Genomic DNA, 23,162 nt, shown 5'->3' with positions numbered 1-23,162 from the left:
ATGTGAAACAAAAAACTAAAAGATGAAAATGCACAAATTATTATAATGCAGTAAAGAATACAATTGCATACTTATATCATCATAAATGTCTGATAGCTGGCTTGTCAAGCGTAACTTGTGATGAAATGTCCCACTAAAATCAAAAAAAGTAATAACACTTTTAAATGGTTGTGAAATCAATCACTTTTCAGACTGATCATGCAAAAACTTTAGAATGTAATACTTTACTTTTCATATACGAATTTACCACAGAATGCAGCTAAGTGACACAAAATGAAAATCAGCTCAATCACAAATTGGAGGGGCAGCACAGTTGCAGGATATGTACACAAAAAACTGCATTTCCCAGCATTCCTAGGGAGGCTTGAGAAATCTCCAGGAGGAGGCACACCAAGTTCCTGAAGAATTCTGGGATTCGCTGCTCACCCTGTTAACACCATGCATGTATTATAATATCAGTTAACAGTTAACAGCACTGCATTGGGTCATTTTGAGGGACATTTCATTACAGTTGCTCAGGTTATTGTGTCTGCTGCACACATATTTATACTTTGACTTCAATGTCGCTGAATTTGTCACTGATGTCATCAAAGTAATTATCAGCGAAGCGAAGCATCTGGATGATGGCACTGAGCAGCAGGATGTCAGTGTTTGGGTCCAACTCCAGCTCTTCACTGTAGTTTTTCACTGGAACAATACAGGACAAAGGCACACCAAGCCGAGCACTCACTTCCTGCATCTGCATCACGAAAAAACAAAAGATTTCAAATGCATTTTTCTGAAGACCACAGACAATTGGGCCAACTGTATTAGTACTTTGGTCATGGCAACCCATTACAAGTCCACATCCCACTTGTGCTCAAGCACTGCAATTACAATACTGCCTGCTGAAAAAGATTTTGATTTTGTAGGTTCTAAGCTTATATCTTTCAATAATGGCAAAAACTTGGGCAAAATATACATAACTAATCTAGATTTTTTTCCCCATATAAAATCCTTACCATTTCCTTGATGTAGCCACTCTTATAAACGTTTCTCACATCCTCCATCACCAAAGGGCACGCTTCATCCACTTTGGTGAGCACGACCAGCTGAGGAATCCCTGAAAACACCAGATAATAAAAAATGCTGTAGATCTGTAGGTATCATGCAGTCAAAATACTGAGGTGGCACTTCTAAACTTCTAAAATACTTTTATTGTTGCCATTTAAAAGCCTCTTTTATGAGCAAATAACAATTATTAACATTATGTATTTCTTGAACTTTCTTGAAACATTAGCTTTTCAAGGGAAAACTGAATGTATAAAATCTCACTACAAATTCACTTTTCCCTGTATTCAGTAGTTTACTGTAAAATTGGCCATAGATTGAGATTTTGGACAATTAGTAATCATCATTTTGCAGCGTTACTGACATATGTTAACATATTTTTGTATCCATAATTTACAGAACATTGCTATTTATACTTTGCATACACATATCCATAGATTACGCTGCCAACAAAATAATACAATATTTTACCATGTCAATCAATCAATTAGACTTTTTTATAGTACTTTTCATACATAGCAATGTAATACAAAGTGCTTTACCTAATTTTTAAAAAAACAACTAAACCCCCACACATACACACTCCCAGCCCACCACCCCAATACATGTATATATTATATGTGTATATATACATATATCTATATATATAACTAAATGTTATAAAAATGACTCAATAATATCAGGAACTGAGGAAATGCTATTATAACTCTCATGAATCTCCAATGAAAAACACCAGAGGTACAATAAAAATGTAAAAACTCAGATTGAAGATTGATTAAAGATTAATGAAATATTTAACAAATATATAATAAAATAAAGTCACCAAAATGTTCTGCTTCCCTCAGGTTTATACAACCTCTGTCAAAGGTCTGGATGTAGCTTTGATTTAATCAAATAGTAAAACATGATTGTTTTTAACCTCACATCCACAAAATTAAAAAATCTGATCCGAGGGTTAAAATAACACCTGCGTGACATCAAGCTTTATCCATCATTGCACAATGAATAAAGCTATTATTATAGTAAATAAAGTTGTTAGTATTATTATTATTATGATTATTGTTGTTACTGCGAAGTGAAAAATGATATAGCTTTTATTGAATTTATGGGTGCTGAACCTTGTGTTTTAGCTTATTTGCTTACATTATGGCGGAAAAACATCATCAAATGTCATGCTGCTTTGGCAACTAGGATTCATTCAAGAAAATTAATCTGATGATTGGACTCAGTTTTACTGACCCAATAAGTTGATCTTTCTGCGGATAGCGTCCAGCTTTTCCTGCAGCTTTGTGGGCATGATGGAAATCTTGCAGGCATCCATGACATAGGCCACACAGTGGATCTTGTCCTTGAGCACTGGAGACTTTCGAAAGCTGCTGGCCTCTGATTGCAGAGGAGCAGAGGGGTTGAACTGAGTCACAAAGTGGAAGGGAAAGACAAGGACAGTTTGAGTTAACTACAACTGGATCAATGGTTAAAACATTCACTCTCATGCTGAATGTAAAGAAAAGCTGTACCTGATAACGGTCAGACAGATGACCTTTGAGGATGCTGCTGATATCATCAATATCAAGTCCTGCCCCTGTGCTTTCCTCCAATCCCATGGTGTCACACAAGATGACTGGCAGAGGTTTTCCTTCCCGTCCCGCTTTCAAAGAGTAGGTACGAAACTGTTGGGGACAGAGTGATGAGTAAGAAAAACTATAGAACGGGAAATCATTTTAATTTTAAAGAACTGACCTGTGTGGTGAGGCTGGTGCTAGAGGAGCCAGCGATGGCCTGGCTGGTGACGTGGCCTCTGAATACAGAGTTGATAGAATTGAAGAAACTGGACTTTCCAGCTCCAACTGCTCCTATGAGCAAGACCCGAATCTGGGACACAGAGCTGACCATGGGTTTGTAGAGCCAAATACTTTCCATCAGCTCCTTCCTCTTCCTGTTGAAACATTAGAAGATAAAAAACTTTTTTCCCTTGATGAAAAGGATGTGAACTGATTTTTGGGCATAATAAGTTTGTTTCCATGATAGTAGCAGGTAAATGTGTGACAATTTGTGAAGAAATGTACATTAAAAACAGTATAGCACACCCAACATGGCAAAAAACATGTTATATAGACACTAACTTCAAAATAATTATAAATAACTGGTATAGTATGTCCACTCAAGCATAGCAACATTTTATATCATGGCATGAGAAACACATTCATTTTTACATCCAAACTATTAACTCACTATACTATTTTTCTAATCATCAATTTGTGTCAAGCTATATATTGTGTAGTACACTGCACTACAGTAAGACATAGTAATAGCATTATGTGCAGGGTGGTGACTGTATCCAACTTACACAGATTCCCAGACTATAGTCCTCCATGGCTTCTCAAATTCGGTGCTTTCTGTTGAAGAGAAAAAAACGTTTTAAGACATTAAAAATATTACATGAAATATTAACAAAACTTGGTATCATGTATATGATACACCATAATTAATCATAATAATCCCTTTTATTGCTTTTTTCTTTGGTGTATTGGATATAGGATATTGGATCACACATCACATTTGTTATTTGATAGCTAATTTATTTGGTGTAGTCTTGGAAATGATTTGAACAATGAACAAGAGTGGACAATAATATGAGGGAATTAAATACTGGTAGACTGTAGTCAGTAGGAATACTCAGATCATGAAACATTATGAAATATATCATGGATCATGTTTGTATTTCCCACAGCAAGGCAACAAATATGGTTATTTAAAGTTAACTCACCTTCGACTTCATAGACTTCACACTCAGTCAGATTGAGGTCGTTGCCATGCATGTCTGCAGCATTAAAGGTGTAATAATCTCCGGGATTGCTATGAACTACAGCTTGACTTCTATGGACAAGAGCCAGTGCTTCTCCAAAATATGGACCAGAGTTAGCAATCATTTTCACTGCATTTCCGGGACCGGTGACTGGATATTTGTTGAGCTTTTCTCCACTGAATGTGAAGAGGAAGGCCTGGTCATCATGCACGTACTGGTCAGACTGACAGAAAGGTTGTTTGGTGTAGCCTCCAAACACATAACCAGAGGCATTATAGCCCACGGACACTGTGGGACAGCGGGTGTCACATTGTTGGTGGAAGGCTGCCCCGGTGAAACCATGGATGCTGGCCTTGTACAGCAGCTTTAGCTTCACATGTCCCAGCTGTGAGCAGATTGTTCTCTGCTGGTGTCTGGTCAGCTTGGAGTTCATAGTGGATAGTTGGTCTTCTGAAGTTTCTAGAGGATGCTGACTAAGCCTTTGACGTTTTGTCACTTGGTGTCTAAACACACAAAAAGGGGGGAAAAACACCCACAAATGATCTTGGTTAATCCCCCATGATAAACTGCATTTATGCATCAAACAGGTTGCAACCAGTCATCAGCAGTGTTGGGCACGTTACTTTAAAAAAGTAATTAATTATAGTTACTCATTACTTCTCCCAAAAAGTAACTGAGTTAGTAACTGAGTTACATCAATGTCAAAGTAATTAATTACCAGGAAAAGTAACTATTATGTTACTTTTTTTTTAAAAATTTCAAATTACTTGGCTGCCCCAATCAACAACAACTGGCCCAAAACACGTTCAAAATTAAATTGTGCTTAAGAAATGTACTAAAAAGAAGTAAATAATATAATTGTACATGTAGCAGATGTGCAGCGATTGAATTTTATTCCTCAAAAAAGGACGTTTTGCTCTCACACGCGCTGCATTGATAGTCACACATACACACACATATACCCGCAGTCACTCTCTACAGCGCACTCTTGCTCGCTCGATCCAGATTCCGGGAGATTGTGTCTCATTCGCGTCCTACTCTGTCTTTGGTTTTGCCTCTAAGTGTAGCCAGCCACTCTTTGGCATGGAGACAGAGAGAGAGAGAAGCGCCTGGACGGGTGAAACCCGCTTCAGTGAGGTCTGAAGAAGTAACGCCGCATTTTTGGGGGGCAGTAACGGTAACGGCGTTGTAACGGGGGGAACAGTAATTCATTTGATTACTCGTTACTGAAAAAAGTAACGCCGTTAGTAACGCCGTTTATTTATAACGCCGTTATTCCCATCGTTGGTCATCAGTGTTCAATTTTTTTGTAAAATCATGGAAATTAGAGTTCTCCCATCCTAATCAAACAATGCTGATTACCCAACATAACAGGTAAATACTAATGACATACAACTACTGACAACATCTTCATAGTATGTTCCACAATAAAATTAAAATAAAAAACAGGTGTAAATTGAATAAAGTTAACATTAGAGTTTATATGTTTCTTGCATGTTTCTGAGCTGGAACTGAATGGATCAGAAGAAATATGACATTTCTTTATATTGCTGTAATGTTGTGATTGATAGATTTTAATAACTATGTTTCAGTGTATCCAAATGTTAAGTCCTCTGTAAAAAAAAATATATATATAAGACATGGGAGGAAGAAGTATTCCTTCTCATAATTCAGTTTTCTAAGTGTATAAAATAAAACTAATAAACTAACTTTATTTCTGATTTCTTATTTTCAACTCTCAAAGTCTCAAAAGTAAGTTTTCTCTTCATCTACACAAGTAACTTCTTTTGGCAGATTCAGACTGAAAATGTAATCATATTTCTCAATGCCCATATTATTTATATTTTATATTATATATTTCTCACACTAGATTTTGTTCTCAGACTGACAAAAACAGTCTACCGCAGCTGGGTACATGTTGAGGCACAACACATAACTTTCGATTTCCTCTCAGACTGATCTAGAAATGGTCTACCACACCTGCTGCAAAAAGGGATACGATGACCAAATGTTTTTTCCAAACATCGCCAGCAGTTTAACCTCATTGCACTGTTGTCATATTTCTTTAAGAATCGTCATGCACCAGATTTAATCAGTGCTTTATTGGTTGGGTGATTTTAGTCCAGGTTCAAATCAAGATCAAGGCCTCCATGATAGAGTTTTTTAAAGTAAACTATTAAACTTTAAAAACTATTAACCAGTGCAGTTCATATGCTGAATGTCACATCAGCACCACATAACATCCATTATAAACATCAAAGCGCTCAAAAAAGTTTGGCAAGATAAGCAACCCATATATTTTCAGTCTTACCTCCTCCTCTTCTCGATAGTTGAGTTGAGAGAAAGATGTGCCCACGGTAATCAGGATGCTACCACTCTCCTCAATCTGCATGCCCTACCCCCCTCACAACCACTCACCACACTACACGCACACATGCACATTACATCTACCATGTCGAAAATATCAGTGCATCATTCTATCCGCTCAGTGCTTCATCATGTAATACTTCGCGCTTGCGTATTGAGAGCATTATTGCCCAAATCATTGAAACTCGTTTTCACTGCAGCCTTACCTTACACCCACGCAGATTATCACACGAGCGCCGCTGTTGAGTATCAAAGCTTGGCATGTAACGTGTTGGTATTTTGTTGCCTGTTGCCCATGACCTTTGGTTTTTGTTACAAAATCTCTATACTGGCCTAAATCTATACCTTGTTGTTCTCTTAGTTAACTGTTAAAATGTTAAACTTTATAATGGTGTCGGAACTTTACATGTGTTCCTGTTTTCTGTCAGCAGCTGTCAAATAAAGGCAAAAAACGCCCAAAAACATAACCTTAAAAAAGGAAGTGCTTAGCAAAATAGTGAAAAGATGGGTTTTTTTCATTTGATTTTTAGAGAAGAGTAGACTCTTAAGTAGGGAGACTATCATAGTTGTCATGTAGAGTCTGTGTTTCTCCAAAGGAGGAAAATACTTAATTTGACTTTAGAACTGCAGTGCTTTTATCTGAATGAATTTAAAGTTTACACATTTCCAAAATCAACTTAAAATATAAATAACTTTTAAGATAAATGGAAACTTAATATTGTATTCATACTATCATCATTATGGACAATTTACTGTGAGGTTTGACAACTATTAAGGATGTTGCAACTTTAACCCAAGTAATCATTTTCAAGTTTTCAAGTAATCATTTTAACCCAAACCATGATCTTTCCCTAACCCTAACCTAAAGTGTTTTTTGTGCCTAAACCTAACCAGACCTTAACCACAGCATTGTCACCCTGTAAAACAATTATATTTTAACAGTGATTTGTAACTGTTTTAGCACAGACATATTCTGTTCTCCTGACAATTACTGATCATAGATGCGCAAAATGCTCCTAACACACTCATGTGTACTTCTAACACTCTGACAAGGCAAAAAAAAATTGCCTAGTTTTAGCATCGTCAGGTCCTATATGCCGTCAGGCTTTAAATAATAATAATAATGCACTTGCTGATATGATCAGAGTATAATAACTAAGTACTTTGTTTTGTATACCAAAGGTTTGTGGTTCAAGGTTTGCTTCAACCTTTATTTGGACTTTTTTTTTTTTTTTTTTTTTACTTAATCGGCACATTCTGTTAATGATAATGTTGTGCTTCAATTTAACAATTTATTTTCTAAAAATGGCAAAAATAATTCATTTTTGCACTGTAAGGTGTTGGAAAACATTGTTAAATATACTTAAAACTTATAATTTAACTTTGTACAAAATAACTTAATTTCTCTGTTGAGAATATTGTAAATGTTATTAAAAACTTCTGTAAAATAAACTACTGTTCAAAATTCTTAACTTAATGTATTCGTGATTTATAACCCCAGATTTACTTTATATTCAGTTCATTTAATTTGCTTTTTTTGCACTGTGAGCTGTTGAAAAACAATGTAATGAAGTTGAAGGTTGAAAGTAAATTCCTTGTTAAGTTGCATTTAATTGATAAGCTTCCGATGCTGTTACATTGTTATGTCTTTTTCTGCTGTTTGGCTGGACCGAGCAGCTCGATAATCATGGTTGTCTGTGAGTGAGACAACCACTCAGACAACTTCATCAACTGAGTGATGATGAAGTTAGACCATTGGCTGGCCAGGTGTTGGAGTTTCCCCATTAGCTGTTGCTCTTTCAAAATGAATCGTTACATGATGATGGACGAGGAGGACAGCAGTGACTGTGCCCGCTCCGAGCTTTAACATTCTCAGCTGGTGTTAAATGCACCAAAGTCAGCTGAAATCCTGATTAAACACACAGTGCTGTCAGCATCCAGCAGGAGGCATGCTCTGCAATGCATTTGTTTTTTTTATAACTGAACTGATACCAGGATGCAAACTTTTTATTTCTTTCACAACACAAACAATAAATAACAGCATTAAAACACAAGTATGCGGTAAAGCATGTAACTCATGTAGGCTGTTCAGTTTAGTGTGGGCCAGCTGCTGCACAGGTGTGCTTGATTTGACTGAACTAAATCATAATCACATTTCAGACTGATCATACAAAAACTTCACAATGTAATACTTTTCTATTAATATAACGAATGTACCAAAGAATCAGAAAGAACAGTTAATATTTTGCAGCTGAGTGACACAAAATGAGGATCAGCTCAATCAGACACTGGAGGTGCAGCACAGGTGCAGGATATGCTAAAAAACTACATTTCCCAGCATTCCAAGGGAGGCTTGAGAAATCTCCAGGTGGAAAGTTCCTGAAGAATTCTGGGCTTCACTGCTCAGCCTGTTTAAACCATGCATGTATTATATGTACGGGTAACAGTGAATTAGCAGTACATTGGATCATTTTGAGGGACATTTCATTACAGTGGTTCAGGTTAGTGTGCCTGCTGCACACATATTTATTCTTTGACTTCAAAGTCGCTGATTTCATCAAAGTAATTATCAGCAAAGCGAAGCATCTGGATGATGGCACTGAGCAGCAGGATGTCAGTGTTTGGGTCCAACTCCAGCTCTTCACAGTAGTTTTTCACTGGAACAATACAGGACAAAGGCACGCCAAGCTGAGCACTCGCTTCCTGCATCTGCATCACAAAGCACAAAAGATTTTTTTTAAGTAACAGTAGTAATAGTAGTAGTAATTTGGTCATGGCAACCCATTAAAAGCCAAATGAAACAGAACACAACAGAACAAATGAAAGTTTGATTAAAGTATTCAGTGTTCAGTGTTCCGTTTTTTCCTGATTTTGAACTTGTGTTGAGTCACAGGAAATTAAACTTCTCGGCCTGTTCATCACAAGAGCTGTTACATTTGAGCCGTTAAGGTCTGATTTACGATCTACCTTCAGTTTCTCATGTGACAGTGTGAAGGACTCAGGGACTAAAATGAGGTCAAAATCCTTACCATTTCCTTAATGTAGCCACTCTTATAAACGTTTCTCACATCCTCCATCACCAAAGGGCACGCTTCATCCACTTTAGTGAGAAGGACCAGCTGAGGAATCCCTGAAAACACCAGGAGAAAAAATGCTGTAGCAGTCAAAATACTGAGGTAACACTTTTAAACTTCTAAAATGCTTTTTTGTTGCAATTTTTAAGTCTAAACAATATTGATTTCTTGAACTACCTGTCCTTTTAAACATTAGCTTTTCAAGGGAAAACTGAGTGTCTAAAATTTCTTGCTCATTTAATCTTTCACTTTACCCTGTATTCAGTAGTCTTAAATGAGCCAAAAACTGAGATTTGAATGAATTAATCAAATAATAAAACATGATGGGGTTTTTAAATTTATTTATTTATTTTTTAAAGGAAATGTGTAAACTGAGTCCAAATTAAAGGTCTGGGTGTAAGTCAATAGTGTGAATAGACCAGGACGTACTGGAGGGTTAGCATGTGATGGGAAAGGAATAAAAATAAAGTTAGTTTTAAATCTGGCAAGTTCCCTTCTTCCACCCATCGGTGCATGGGCTCCAAAAAACTCCTGAAGGTGTCCTCTGGTATCTGACACCAAAACAGTGGCAGCAGATCCTTTAAGTCCTGTAAGTTGCAAGGTGGGGTCTCCATGGATTAGACTTGTTTTTCCAGCACATATCACAGATTCTGTTGGCTTGCCTTTTTCCCATAGTCAATCCTGGTGCCATCTGTTCCCCAGGTAAACAATTCACATGCACCAGCCGGTCCACATGATCCAAAAGAAAACGTGATACATCGGACCAGACCACCTTCTTCCATTGCTCCATGGTTCTGTTCTGACACTTTGGAAGTGGACAGTGGTCAGCATTGGCACTCTGTGTGTTATGACACCTGTCTATCATAGCCTGCATTAAATGTTTCAGCAATTTGTGCTACAGTATAACTCTTCTGAGGGATCAGACCAGATGGGCTAGCTTTTGCTTTCCACATGCATCGATGAGCCTGATGAGCCTTGGCCACCTATGAGCCTGTCGCAGGTACATTGTCCTTCCTTGGACCCCTTTTGAGAGGTACTGACCACTGCATACCGGGAAGATCTCACAAGACCTGCCGTTTTGGAGATGCTTTCACACAGTCATCTAGCTATCAGAATGTGGCCCTTGTCAAAGTCACTCAGATCCTTATGCTTGCCCATTGTTCCTGCTTCAAATACATCAGAATTGACTGTTTACTTGCTGCCTATTATATCCTTTCCCTAACAGGTGCCATTTTAACGAGATAATCAATGTTATTCACTTTGCCTGTCAGTGGGTTTAATGTTAGCTGATCAGTGTACATGTCTTCATAAAATGATGCAGCACTCAGTTTTACTGACCCATTAAGTTGATCTTTCTGCGTATAGCGTCCAGCTTTTCCTGCAGCTTTGTGGGCATGATGGAAATCTTGCAGGCATCCATGACATAGGCCACACAGTGGATCTTGTCCTTGAGCACTGGAGACTTTCGGAAGCTGCTGGCCTCCGATTGCAGAGGAGCAGAGGGGTTGAACTGAGTCACAGAGTGGAAGGGAAAGACAAGGACAGTTTGAGTTAACTACAACTGAATCAATGGTTAAAACATTCACTCTCATGCTGAATGTAAAGAAAAGCTGTACCTGATAACGGTCAGACAGATGACCTTTGAGGATGCTGCTGATATCATCAATATCAAGTCCTGCCCCTGTGCTTTCCTCCAATCCCATGGTATCACACAACATGACTGGCAGAGGTTTTCCTTCCCGTCCCGCTTTCAAAGAGTAGGTACGAAACTGTTGGGGACAGAGTGATGAGTAAGAAAAACTATAGAACGGGAAATCATTTTAATTTTAAAGAACTGACCTGTGTGGTGAGGCTGGTGCTAGAGGAGCCAGCGATGGCCTGGCTGGTGACGTGGCCTCTGAATACAGAGTTGATAGAATTGAAGAAACTGGACTTTCCAGCTCCAACTGCTCCTATGAGCAAGACCCGAATCTGGGACACAGAGCTGACCATGGGTTTGTAGAGCCGAATACTTTCCATCAACTCCTTCCTCTTTCTGTTAAGATTAGAAAATAAAATAACTTTTTTTCCTTTGATGGAAAGGTTGTTAGTTGATTTTGGGCTGGTTGTGACACAGGATTTTTGGGCATAACTAGTTGACTTCCATGATGGTAGCAGGTAAATGTGGGACAGTTTCTGAAGAATTATACATTAAAAACAGTATAGTACAACAGACATGGCAAACAATATGTTGTATAGACACCAACTTCAAAATAATTATAAATAGCTGGTATAGTATGTCCAGTCAAGCATAAAACCAAACTATTAACTCACTATACTATTTTTTTAATCATCAATTTGTGTCATGCTATATATTGTGTAGTACACTGCACTACAGTAAGACATAGTAATAGCATTATGTGCAGGGTGGTGACTGTATCCAACTTACTCAGATTCCCAGACTATAGTCCTCCATGGCTTCTCAATTTCTGTGCTTTCTGTTGTAGAGAAAAAACTTTTATAGGACAGTCATCTTATTCATATTGATGAAAATGTTTGTGATGTGTATACAAGACATATTAAACAGATAAAATAAGTTGAACATTACTACCTAAGGGTAGCAGTGATGATGGACAGATGGCAGATTTGCACAATTACATTATTCTGAGATACTAGAGAGGGGGTGCTGACCTGAGCAGTTCACCATGGCAACAGACTTTTCCTTTCATTGTTTTGTCATGTGTTTCCCCTTTGCCTTTGTGTGTGAATGTCTAACCACTGTCCAAGTTATGTGTTCTTATCCTAATATTGACACAGAGTGGGCTTGTTGCTGACTGTGGAGTTAACAGACAGTTTTTGTGTCAACATTTGGCTGATTAATACTGTTACTGGTAAATAGGCATTAACAAAAAAGCCATGTCAAGATATCTGATTATATAAATATAGTCTCATTACCTTGCATTTAAACGCCTTTGCCAGCAAAGTGTTGGTAACCATGTAATCCATTTCAAATCAGGAATATCTGATTGTGTGTTTTATAATTGCAGTAGCTCCTCTTTAAGAAACTCACGTCTCAGTGCACTATTGACATGTGGCTCAGCCAAACGGTGGCAGCTCTTTGATGTTAGCATTACTAGTATTGATATGAGTGATAGTAGCATTTGTAGGAATAAGACTATTAGTTTGATTGTTAATGTTTACATTGTAAGTAACTTCATGAGTCAGAACTGAAATTAACATTACTGTTATGCCTGTATGATATCAGTTAAACCTATTTAAATTGCTGGTATTTTTTGTCAACCTGATGTATGCGCATTTTATGTCTAATTTATTGCAGACCACACATCTACCTTTGATGCCTGCCATAACTGGGTTTACTGTACTGTTGTGCTGTATTAAGGAGTAATCACTAACTAATGCTTAAAGATGCATCCTATTCTTCATGGATCATGTTTGTATTTCCCACAGCAAGGCAACAAATATGGTTATTTAAAAAGTTAACTCACCTTCAACTTCATAGACTTCACACTCAGTCAGCTTAAGGTCATTGCCATGCACGTCTGCAGCATTAAAGGTGTAATAATTTCCTGGATTGCTATGAACTACAGCTTGATTTCCATTGACCAGAACCAGTGCTTCTCCAAAATATGGACCAGAGTTAGCAATCATTTTCACTGCATATACGGGAGTGGTGACTGGATATTTGTTGAGCTTTTCTCCACTGAATGTGAAGAGGAAGGCCTGGTCATCATTCACATACTGTCCAGACTGACAAAAAGGTTGTTTGGTGTAGCCTCCAAACACATAACCAGAGGCATTATAACCTACGGACACTGTAGGACAGCGGGTGTCACATCGCTGGTGGAAGGCTGCCCCGGTGAAACCATGGATGCTGGCCTTGTACAGCAGCTTTAGCTTTGAATTTCCCAGCTGTGAGCAGATTGTTCTCTGCTGGTATCTGGTCAGCTTGGAGTTCATAGTGGACAGTCTTCTGAAGTTTCTAAAGGATGCTGACTGAACCGTTGACGTTTTCAGTTTGGTGTCTAAACACACACAAAAATAAAATAAAACATCCATTAATTAAAGTTGCAGGATATTTATCCTGATAACTGTGTGTGGTTAATCCCCCAAGATATACTACATTTATGCATCAATCAGGTTGCAACAGGTTATCAGTGTTCAATTTGTTTGTAAAATCATGGAAATTAGAGTTCTCCCATTCTAATCAACCAATGCTGATTACCCAACAGATAAATACTAATGACATAAAATTACTGATAACATGGTTAAAATGAAATTAGAGTTTACATGTTCCTTGCATGTTTCTAAGCACTTATTAATCCAATAGCTGCTGTAAATGTACTGTAGCCTCTATATTTTAAAAAGTAGCAGACAAATACGGTTTATTGTATCCCAGTTTAAAGCTTCATGTAGCAATAGTCGTTTAAGACAGGGGAGGAAGTAATATTCCTACTCTAAATTCAGTTGGTCCAGTGTTTAATAACAAAATGTGTACAATAAAACTAATTAAATGTGCCCCCTGTCTCTTATTTTTTAACTTCCCCTTTATTACTTGAAACATGCAATACCAAGTTTTCATCTACACTTTACATACCTTGGCAGATTCAGACTGAAACTAGAATCCGGTTTATTTGATCAAATATTATTTATATTATATATCTCTTACTTCTACTTCTATGTATTTCTTCACAGAGAGTCTACTGCAGCTGGGCACATGACGAGGCACTTAACTTTCGATTTCCTCTCAAACTGACATGGAAATGCTCCGCCACACCTATTAGCTACTGCAGCAAGGATACCAATGACCCCACCCCCCAAACACACACACACATTTAACGTTATCACACAGGTGTGCCGCTTTAAGCATAAGAAAACACATTATCCAGTGTATACCATCGAACATGGAAAAACCAAAATGTTCAAAAAATGTTGGTAAAATAATCAACCGATTTATATTTTCAGTCTTACCTTTTCTTCTCGATAGTTGAGTTGAGAGAGTTGAGCGTACGCGGTGTTTGCTGTAGATAAGCGGTAACAGGATAATGACTGGCACTTCCAGGCAGTTCATACACCACCTGATACAGCGGCAGAAATGAAACTGGAAGTGTTTGTCTCTGATGTAAAAAATCTTCTTAAAGGACAAGTTCATAATTTTCCAAATGTGCCGTAAAACAGTATAGTACAAATGAGATAGTGCCAGAATGAACTTTGAAATTGCTTTTTCTTGCTGTGTAATACGGTGGCCCTGATGTACGGTGGAATCCCTCCTCTTCAATCCTGACCATTCATAATGCGTGTATGTATCACCATGTAGGTGATAGACGCCAAAATCCACAGTCCTCTTCTGTGCGAAAAGATATCGTTCTTTATATCTTTCAACATTTAAGTCTTTTTAGTGCCAAAGTCCCTATTTTTGTTACTATACTTCCACCACAGCTGAACAGGGAAACACTGTCTGAGGAAACACACAGAGGGAATTTGATGCTAAAAAGACTGTAAATGTGGCAGATATCCATTTGATATGAAAAACTCAACCAGCTGAAGCTTCCTATGATATATTAACTTTTTTTTTTTGCATTTTTGTATGTGATCATCACATATTGGGTATTGCAATGTACTTATGTCAAATTAGTGTGACTTTGTAACTACAGCTTTTGTTAGTGTTGTGTAATGTATCAATCTGTGGTTATTATTGTAACGAGAATATGTTGAATATACTGTGTACTGAAAACCAAATAATTAAATTGGTTAAAAAAAAAATATATCATATATAATATAATTATATTATATAATTAATCAGTGTGGCCACACTGTGGATTTTGTCCTCCATCACTGACATTGAAAGCACATTTGAAGGAGGTCTTTTAATAGCAGTATGAACCGGAAGAATGATTACAGTGAGGAAAATCTTTCTCAGTGTTCATACCACCTGAAATTTTGAGCTGGTCTTTTAAATAATTTTCATTAAAAACAAATATGACCTCTTTACTGTTTAGCACAATTATTATTTAGTTTAAAACTTAAGTACATGATCAAACGATCTATAAATAGATGTCAAACTTCACAGTAAATTGACAATAATGATGATGATGACAGTATGAATACAATATTAAGTTTCCATTAATCCTATAAGTTATTTATATTTTCAGTTGATTACAGAAACGTGTGAACTTTAAATTCATTCAGATCAAAGCATTGCAATTCTTCAGTCAGGTATTTTCCCCCTGTGGAGAAACAGACTTTCTCTAAATGACTATGACAGTCTCGACCACTAGAAATTGAATTCCTACCTAAGAGAAAAATTTAATTGCACGAAAAATAGTGAACATGTAAGTTTTCTTAAACCAACTGTATGTGTCACTCAAGAACATTCTTTTATTCTTGTATGAAGCCCAATACTCTTGAGACGAGGAACAGATTACTCAATAAAATGTTACAAATGGCTGATTTTATTCTGAGTCAAAATTTGTTAGAATTTAAAGCATCATGAAAAAGTACAGTTTAAAAAAGGCAGTTTAAATCCCCTGCATGTAATATTGTTATGTAATTCTAGCTTTGATTTACCACTTGGAGTCACTGAAGGCAGACATTTTCAGATCCTACACACATACTTTAAAATTAATTCGTCAATGATAATAATCAAAGGTGAAAAATTACTTTCGTAACATTTTTAGAGAGACATTTTGTATATGTTTTGTGATGGATTGTCTTGGAAATACAGGTCGGCATACTGCAGGATGTGGTCGACAGCACTAAGCAGAAGCACATCAGTGTTCACATCCAGGTCCAACTCTGATGAGTAGTTCTTCACTGGGACGATGTAGGAGGTGGACATACCCAACAGAGCTGCAGCTTTATCCATCTGCAAACACATAAGCATACAAACATGTGGCGATAGGAGATTTCAACATTATCTGCATTCATTTTCTTCAGCTGGTCGAGAACAATGCCATGCTAAACTGGATGTCACACCCGAAGATGCAAATCTCAAATGGTTTAGGAGTTAGAATAAAGTTTCTTACTAAAGTTAATTCTTATATAAATATATGACAGCTCAGCAGTTGCCAGTTACTATAGTTCATAGCTGTTGGAAATAATAAGCAAAATAATAAAACAGACAGTTTATACGACATAAAAGTCGTACTTCCTTATTAAATATGATCAATCTGTCTTTAGTGACAGGATATGTACCACAGTCTTTTAAAGTAGCTGTCATTAAACCACTTCTTAAGAAGCCTACTCTTGATTCAGAGGTTTTAGCTAACTATAGGCCCATATCGAACCTCCCCTTTCTCTCTAAGATCCTCGAGAAAGCAGTTGCTAATCAGCTGTGTAACTTTCTAAATAATAACAGCTTATTTGAGGATTTTCAGTCTGGATTCAGAGCTCATCATAGTACAGAAACTGCACTGGTAAAAGTTACGAATGACCTCTTAACTTCATCAGACAATGGACTTCTCTCTGTCCTCGTCCTGTTAGATCTTAGTGCTGCCTTCGATACTATTGATCATCAAATCCTGTTAAAGAGACTTGAACATTTAATTGGTATTAAAGGAACAGCATTAAATTGGTTTAAATCCTATCTGTCAGATAGATTTCAGTTTGTAAATGTCAATGATAAATCCTCCATGCAAACAAAAGTAAAACACGGTGTTCCTCAGGGTTCAGTGCTTGGACCAATACTATTCTCCTTATATATGCTTCCTTTAGGAAATATTATTCGGAAACACTCAATACATTTTCATTGTTATGCAGATGACACTCAATTATATCTATCAATAAAGCCTAATGAAATCAACCAGTTAACTAAACTACAAACATGCATCAAGGACATAAAGGCCTGGATGACCTGTAACTTCCTGCTGTTAAACTCAGAAAAAACTGAAGTTATTGTGCTTGGCCCTAAACACCTTAGAAACACATTATCCAATGATATAACTACTCTGGATGGCATTACTCTGGCCTCCAGTACTACTGTAAGGAACCTAGGAGTTATATTTGACCAGGATCTGTCCTTTAATTCCCACATAAAACAAATTTCAAGGTCTGCCTATTTTCATCTGCGTAACATTTCAAAAATCAGACATATTCTGTCTCAAAATGATGCTGAAAAACTAATCCATGCATTTGTTACTTCTAGGCTGGATTATTGTAATTCATTATTATCAGGCTGTCCTAACAAGTCTCTAAAGACTCTCCAACTGGTCCAGAATGCAGCTGCACGCGTTCTGACAAAAACTAGAAAGAGAGATCACATTACTCCTATTTTAGCTTCACTGCATTGGCTTCCCATAAAATCAAGAATAGAATTTAAAATCCTTCTCCTCACTTTTAAAGCTTTTACTGGTCAGGCTCCATCATACCTTAAAGAGCTCATAGTACCTTATGTACCTACCAGAACACTGCGCTCCCAGAACGCAGGCCTACTTGTGGTACCTAGTATCTCTAAAAGTAGAACGGGAGGCAAAGCCTTCAGTTTTCAGGCTCCTCTCCTGTGGAACCATCTCCCAGATTCGGTCCGGAGGGCAGACACCCTCTCTACTTTCAAGAGTAGGCTTAAAACTTTCCTTTTTGATAGAGCTTATAGTTAGCAAGCTCCTAGTTTATGCTGCTATAGGCTTAGACTGCCGGGGGACTCCTACCTCCATGATGCACTGAGCTCCTCTCTCCTCCTCTCTCTCTCTCTATCCATCCATCTATATCCAATAACATTCATGTACTATTAATGCATTCAGTAACCTACACTTCTTCCCCGGAGTTGTCTGTGCTTTCTCGTCTCACAGGTTATCTGGGGCTGTAGACGTCCGGATGACAGATTCCAGTCCCGGACCTTCTAGCTTCAATGTTTATTTTCAATGTGCTACTCTCTCTCTCTCTCCTATTCTTGCTCTCTCTCCCCTCTACCCCAACCGGTCGAGGCAGATGGCCGCCCACTTTGAGCCTGGTTCTGCCTGAGGTTTCTTCCTGTTAAAAGGGAGTTTTTTCTTGCCATTGTCGCTAAATGCTTGCTCATGTGGGAATGTTGGGTCTCTTTATAAATTAAAACTTGAAGAGTACGGTTTAGAACCTGCTCTATGTGTAAAGTGCCTTGAGATAACTTTGTTGTGATTTGGCGCTATACAAACAAAGATTGATTGATTGATTGATTGATGTTCACCAAATTATTCTCCCTGTATCCTGCCAACCTGATGACCAGAATAAAACATTGGCATTGTACATGTCTGAAAACCACGCTGAATGTCTACGTGTCAATTTTGACTATTATATGTTTAATAATTATGTTTTGACAATGCTGTGGTTAAAGTGTGGTTAGGTGTAGGCACAAAAAACACTTGGATAGGGTAAACTGCAAATGTCCAGATGTCAAAAAATTGCAAATATTCAGATGGCAGCGGTCTTGAGTTGGTTTCCAACAGGGCTGTCTGCTGCTTTGATACTTTTCCAACTTTCCATCTATCTAACTTTCTAGCCAAACAACCAACCCCTCCTCTTAATAAGAAAGTCAGCTCATATGAACTACAATCACTTTAAATGTTGATATGCTATGTACTAGATGTATTGAAATATAGAGATTCAATGTATCTGTGGTTTGCAGAAACATACAATGCCAACATTTTGTCATGGACTACGTTGTCAGTAATGTGTGCCGTTTGTTTTAATTTCTATTTTATAACCAACTAAGAGGAAATGCCTCTGAGACTTGATTATATTGAATAGATTTTCATGAACATATTTCAACCTACCGTGTCCTGAATGATGTGACTCTCATAAACCTTTGTGATATCTTTGGCTGTGTCTGAACAAATCTTGTCAATGTGGGTCAGCAGAGCCACCTGGTGAACACCTAACACACAGAATAAAATACTGTCAAAGAGGTTTCACTGTGAAAATTAGAGAAACTGCAGCTTCTCATTTGTAACATTCAGGGAAATAAATTACAGACAGTAAAGATTTCAACAGTACTTTCTTTCAATTGATCACTATGAAAGTTTTTAAGCCCCTTACTGTTACACACATTAGTCCTGCTGTTTATTTAACAGATGACAGTGAAATCTTCATACAATATAGAGTTTATATCAAAAAACAACAATTCAAACAACATTGAAGAGAAAAAAGCTGAATCCATAGGACCTCTCTACACTTAAACTGACAAAGAAGTATATTTCTTGAACAGCTTTGGTTGTGTCCTTCCTGTAATGTCACAACTAAAAATATTCAAAATAAAAAAAATGCTCCTGAACCAGGTTACACTGCAGGAATGAATGACCCAAGGTCCACATAATGTCATCAGTGTGTGTCTGAAAACATCTTTGTGTATATTTGTCCTTTGCTCACCTAGGTCACTGATGTGCTCACGGAGCTGTTGGAAAGTTGTGCTGAGGCCTTTGGGGTAGGTCAAGATTTTGGTGGCGTCCACCACAAAGGCCACACAGTGGATCTTGTCTTTAAGGCTTGGCTTCTTCACATAGCCCAAAGTCTCTGACCTCACTGGCTGATCTGGACTAAACTGGGAGAGTGAAATGAAGGAGATTCAATTTTCAAACAACTCACATGTGATTGCTAATTAGCATTATACTCAAAGTACTGCTGAAGCTTATGAGAATGCCACTTGTTCAGCAAGCATTTATTCACAAATCAAATATTGTGTGAATTAATATTTTAACCAGATGATAGTACTGGATGAAAAGTCAAAGGATCACCAAAGATGTGAACAATTCATCCTGTGGAGGGTCATGAATATCACAAATGTTAACCCTATGGTGGCGCTAGAAGAAAACGCAGCAGACCTCCAAAACAGTTAGAAAGCATCCTCTGGGAAAAGAATGTCTGTACAATAGTATGTACCTATCTAGTAAATGTTGAGATATTCAGTCTGGACCAAAGTGGTGAACCAAACAACTGACCAACAGGCAGACATCTTAAAAGACACAGCACTAGCTCAGCTAAAAACTACAATAATAATACAAATAAATAAAAAAGAAGAAGAAGAAGGAGAAGCAGAAGAAGAAGAAGACAAATTGATCGAGTTTACCTTGTGTCCCTCTGGTACATGGCCTTTAATGACAGACAGGATGTCATGGAGAGTCATCCCACTCCCTTCTCCATCCCGCAGGCCCATAACATCACACAGCACCAGTGCGGTGGGATCTTCTCCCTTCTGGCCGCGGATGTTGAAGGACTGCAGCTAACACAAACAAAACAGAGTCAATGACATCGTCACTAAAGCTGTAACATCACTAGTGATTTTGGACTGCTCTCTAGAGGCTTCATACACCTTCTTTCACATATGCAGTAGTACCCACAAGACCTGTGCCCAGACTAGAACTGCACATTTGGATTTGATTTAAAAATATAATAAACTAAAAAATCACCCTGTAACTTACTTTTTTTTTTTTAAATGGAAAGCTTTAGTGAATTTTCTCAGTTGGTGTTACTGATCTACTTTTACCTTCTTGGTGAAGCTGGCTGAGGAGGAGCCCACCATGGCCCAGTTGGTGACTCTTCCATGAAACACAGACTGGACTGAACTGATAAAGCTGGACTTTCCAGAACTCACTGGGCCCAGGAGGAGAACCCGAGCCGGAGTCGCCTCTTCACAGCTCGGTCTGTAGGAGCTGACAGTCTTCATCAGACTCTTCCTTTTCCTAGGTTAGAATTTATTTATTTTAATTAAATGGGAAAAGTGTATTTGTCCAAATTATATGGTGGAATGAAGTTAATAAGTCTTCAAGTTTTAAAACAGCTCTTTTGCTCTTTAAAATTAGCTAAATGAATTAATTTAAATGCTCGTAATTAGTAAATAGTTTTGCCAACTTGAAATTTTTTAGTGTTGCAGTTTCACTCACTCTTCTGTCCATTCGACTTCTCTCTGTTTCAACTTTGCAGTTGCTGAAGAGAGTTTAAGGATTGATGAGTTTTAATGAAATATCCAGTGTTTGCAATTTATCAACTTCTCTGAAAAGTGAAATTATATATATATATATATATATATATATATATATATATATACATACAATTTAAATATATTTATATATGTATGTATGTATCTTTGCATTAAGAAGCTTACCTGAGAATGTAAATGAAGGTTTGATCTCCTCTATCTCTGGTGAACTGATCACATCTGTGATTACATCATTGTCATCACCATCTGTCTTGCACAACATCGGGGCTATTGAAAAGGTCTGGGCAGGCGAACCGAAGTTAAAACTGATGAGGAAAACAATCACATGCATCAGAGGAAAAGCATAAATAAATCAAGGAGCAGAAATTAATATGAATTTAAAATTTGACCGAAAGATAGCATCCAAATCTGTCTTTTCTAAATGTCTTCTGAGATTGGGACAACACTATCAGAGTACAACATGTAGTATGGCGTTATTCCAAGCAATGCTTTATGAGTTTTTACCTACTTAAAACTGATGCTTTATGAAATATTCCTCTCCTGTCTACTACAGTCTGACTATATAATCTTTATTACATTAATTAATTTAATCAACCATGAGGATCACTAAATATTTTTGATGGATTCTGTTGATTCATCAACACAAACTTTGTAGGATAATTTGTAGGTTATGTTATTTATATGTATGATTCAAAGTATTTACTGTAGTTGCTACAATGTGAGGAAAAATGTTACACACATAAACCAACAACCATGAGAGGAGGTTAAGGCAGCACTTCAGATCATTGTAAACCAGTGATGACCTACCCTCCACCCTGAGTCTTGTAACAGCTCACAGGCAATGGTTGTGTCAAACGACTTGATAGACAAAGAAAACAAAAACAAAATTTCAGATAAACATGTGCACAAGCATACAATTAAAAACATTTCAAATTTAGATTTTAACCATGATTTTATTTCCATTAGTAAACCAATACAGTAACATTAGGTGGTTGAACCTGTTAGACAGCTCTGGTGATTGCAGGTATACAGACACATTTTTACATTTTAACAGATGATTCTTTCCAGCTTGGTAGCTCTCATCTGCAAATATTAAATCAAATCATAAAAATCATAGCTTCCAAACATTGATTTCTAAACAAAGATTTCTGACCAGTATGCACTTACTAAAATGGCTTATACATCTGTATCTGACATGTCAATGACAAGTGAGAATAGGTTCTTGTCATATTTTAATTTGTGCACATCAAGGTGCATTACCTCAACTCAATCGTGCGCTTTGTCAGGGAACTGTAATTTCCCTTTTGTGCATTTCATATGATGCGATTACATGAATGTGGCAAAACGTAAGCCTTATAGGCTCAAAGAAATCATTAGCAATTTTTTGACATGTCAAAGCTTGAATTAATAAGCAGAAGGTGGAATTAATGACATTAATGATGGCTGCATACAGTCTATGATTTTGTGCACGCTCACCAACTCACTGGGACGATAAGTGGAATAGAGCCATGTTACACCTGTGCTTTTCCTGCTTTGACATGTCAGCCAGAGGACTGTGGCACATATTTACAGCTGTAATTGTGCAGACATTGTGTCTGCACAATTGACATATTATATATTTTGACATATATTTCTGCATAATTTCAAAGACTTTTCTTCTTCTTCATGAAGCCTTACCTCATTTTTACGCCAGTTTTCTTTCCAGTTCCTGTTTGTTATGTTGTGTTAATGTACTTGTATCTTCTTAGACGAAGCGAACAAAGGCAGGGCAGGTACTCAATAAGGAGGCGGTGCCTTTATTAGGAAAACAAAATGAAACTTACTGTTGCTTGAAGTTATGGAACATTTTTAATGCCTACACCAAAATAAATTAAAGAAATAAAGTGAAGTAGAATACACATTGTTGTTTGTATTTCCTTTTAATATATTTTAATACTGTGTCAAAATGTATAATTATGTATAA

At 37.2% G+C, this 23,162-nt stretch overlaps 3 protein-coding genes across 4 annotated transcripts; all 3 read right to left on the bottom strand.

The window, feature by feature from the left end:
* Positions 1-487: 487 nt before the first annotated feature.
* Positions 488-4,318, bottom strand: LOC133984510 (interferon-induced protein 44-like). Of its 2 annotated transcripts, none has more exons than XM_062423870.1 (7): positions 3,818-4,318; positions 3,398-3,446; positions 2,791-2,986; positions 2,568-2,720; positions 2,290-2,461; positions 1,002-1,102; positions 488-739 (listed from the first exon to the last, which is right to left on the bottom strand). In XM_062423870.1, the coding sequence occupies exons 1-7, from the start codon at positions 4,287-4,289 to the stop codon at positions 545-547; spliced, it is 1,338 nt and encodes a 445-aa protein (XP_062279854.1). In that variant the 5' UTR covers positions 4,290-4,318; the 3' UTR covers positions 488-544. The 2 variants fall into 2 exon arrangements, with proteins under 2 accessions (XP_062279854.1, XP_062279855.1); XM_062423871.1 differs by having other exon boundaries at positions 2,791-2,982; positions 3,400-3,446.
* A 3,989-nt stretch (positions 4,319-8,307) lies between these two features.
* On the bottom strand, positions 8,308-14,365 carry LOC133985230 (interferon-induced protein 44-like). The gene is made up of 8 exons (XM_062424826.1): positions 14,266-14,365; positions 12,783-13,319; positions 11,726-11,774; positions 11,137-11,332; positions 10,914-11,066; positions 10,636-10,807; positions 9,253-9,353; positions 8,308-8,932 (listed from the first exon to the last, which is right to left on the bottom strand). Exons 1-8 carry the CDS (start codon positions 14,363-14,365, stop codon positions 8,750-8,752), a joined length of 1,491 nt encoding a protein of 496 aa, XP_062280810.1. The 3' UTR covers positions 8,308-8,749.
* A 1,593-nt stretch (positions 14,366-15,958) lies between these two features.
* Positions 15,959-22,881, bottom strand: ifi44g (interferon induced protein 44g). Its single transcript, XM_062424825.1, has 9 exons — positions 22,877-22,881; positions 22,007-22,057; positions 21,365-21,504; positions 21,144-21,186; positions 20,747-20,942; positions 20,330-20,482; positions 19,633-19,804; positions 19,041-19,141; positions 15,959-16,159 (listed from the first exon to the last, which is right to left on the bottom strand). Exons 1-9 carry the CDS (start codon positions 22,879-22,881, stop codon positions 15,968-15,970), a joined length of 1,053 nt encoding a protein of 350 aa, XP_062280809.1. The 3' UTR covers positions 15,959-15,967.
* Between the last annotated feature and the right edge of the window lie 281 nt (positions 22,882-23,162).

The sequence above is a fragment of the Scomber scombrus genome, chromosome 8 (assembly GCF_963691925.1).
Source record: "Scomber scombrus chromosome 8, fScoSco1.1, whole genome shotgun sequence".
In the NCBI taxonomy this organism is placed as follows: Eukaryota; Metazoa; Chordata; class Actinopteri; order Scombriformes; family Scombridae; genus Scomber; species Scomber scombrus.
This window is presented reverse-complemented; position numbering and strand designations above follow the sequence as displayed.

Excerpts from the sequence above, each read along its gene's own strand:
- LOC133984510 (XM_062423870.1), bottom strand. The coding sequence starts at position 4,289 with ATGAACTCCAAGCTGACCAGACACCAGCAGAGAACAATCTGCTCACAG. Across the intron at positions 3,447-3,817 it reads TGAAGTCTATGAAGTCGAAG|AAAGCACCGAATTTGAGAAG; the intron begins GTGAGTTAACTT and ends TCTCTTCAACAG. Across the intron at positions 740-1,001 it reads GTGGCTACATCAAGGAAATG|ATGCAGGAAGTGAGTGCTCG; the intron begins GTAAGGATTTTA and ends TTCGTGATGCAG.
- LOC133985230 (XM_062424826.1), bottom strand. The coding sequence starts at position 14,365 with ATGAACTGCCTGGAAGTGCCAGTCATTATCCTGTTACCGCTTATCTAC. Across the intron at positions 11,067-11,136 it reads GCACCAGCCTCACCACACAG|TTTCGTACCTACTCTTTGAA; the intron begins GTCAGTTCTTTA and ends TGTCCCCAACAG. Across the intron at positions 10,808-10,913 it reads ATCTGTCTGACCGTTATCAG|TTCAACCCCTCTGCTCCTCT; the intron begins GTACAGCTTTTC and ends TCTGTGACTCAG.
- ifi44g (XM_062424825.1), bottom strand. Across the intron at positions 20,943-21,143 it reads GAAGTCGAATGGACAGAAGA|GAAAAGGAAGAGTCTGATGA; the intron begins GTGAGTGAAACT and ends ATTCTAACCTAG. Across the intron at positions 19,142-19,632 it reads TGAGCACATCAGTGACCTAG|GTGTTCACCAGGTGGCTCTG; the intron begins GTGAGCAAAGGA and ends TCTGTGTGTTAG.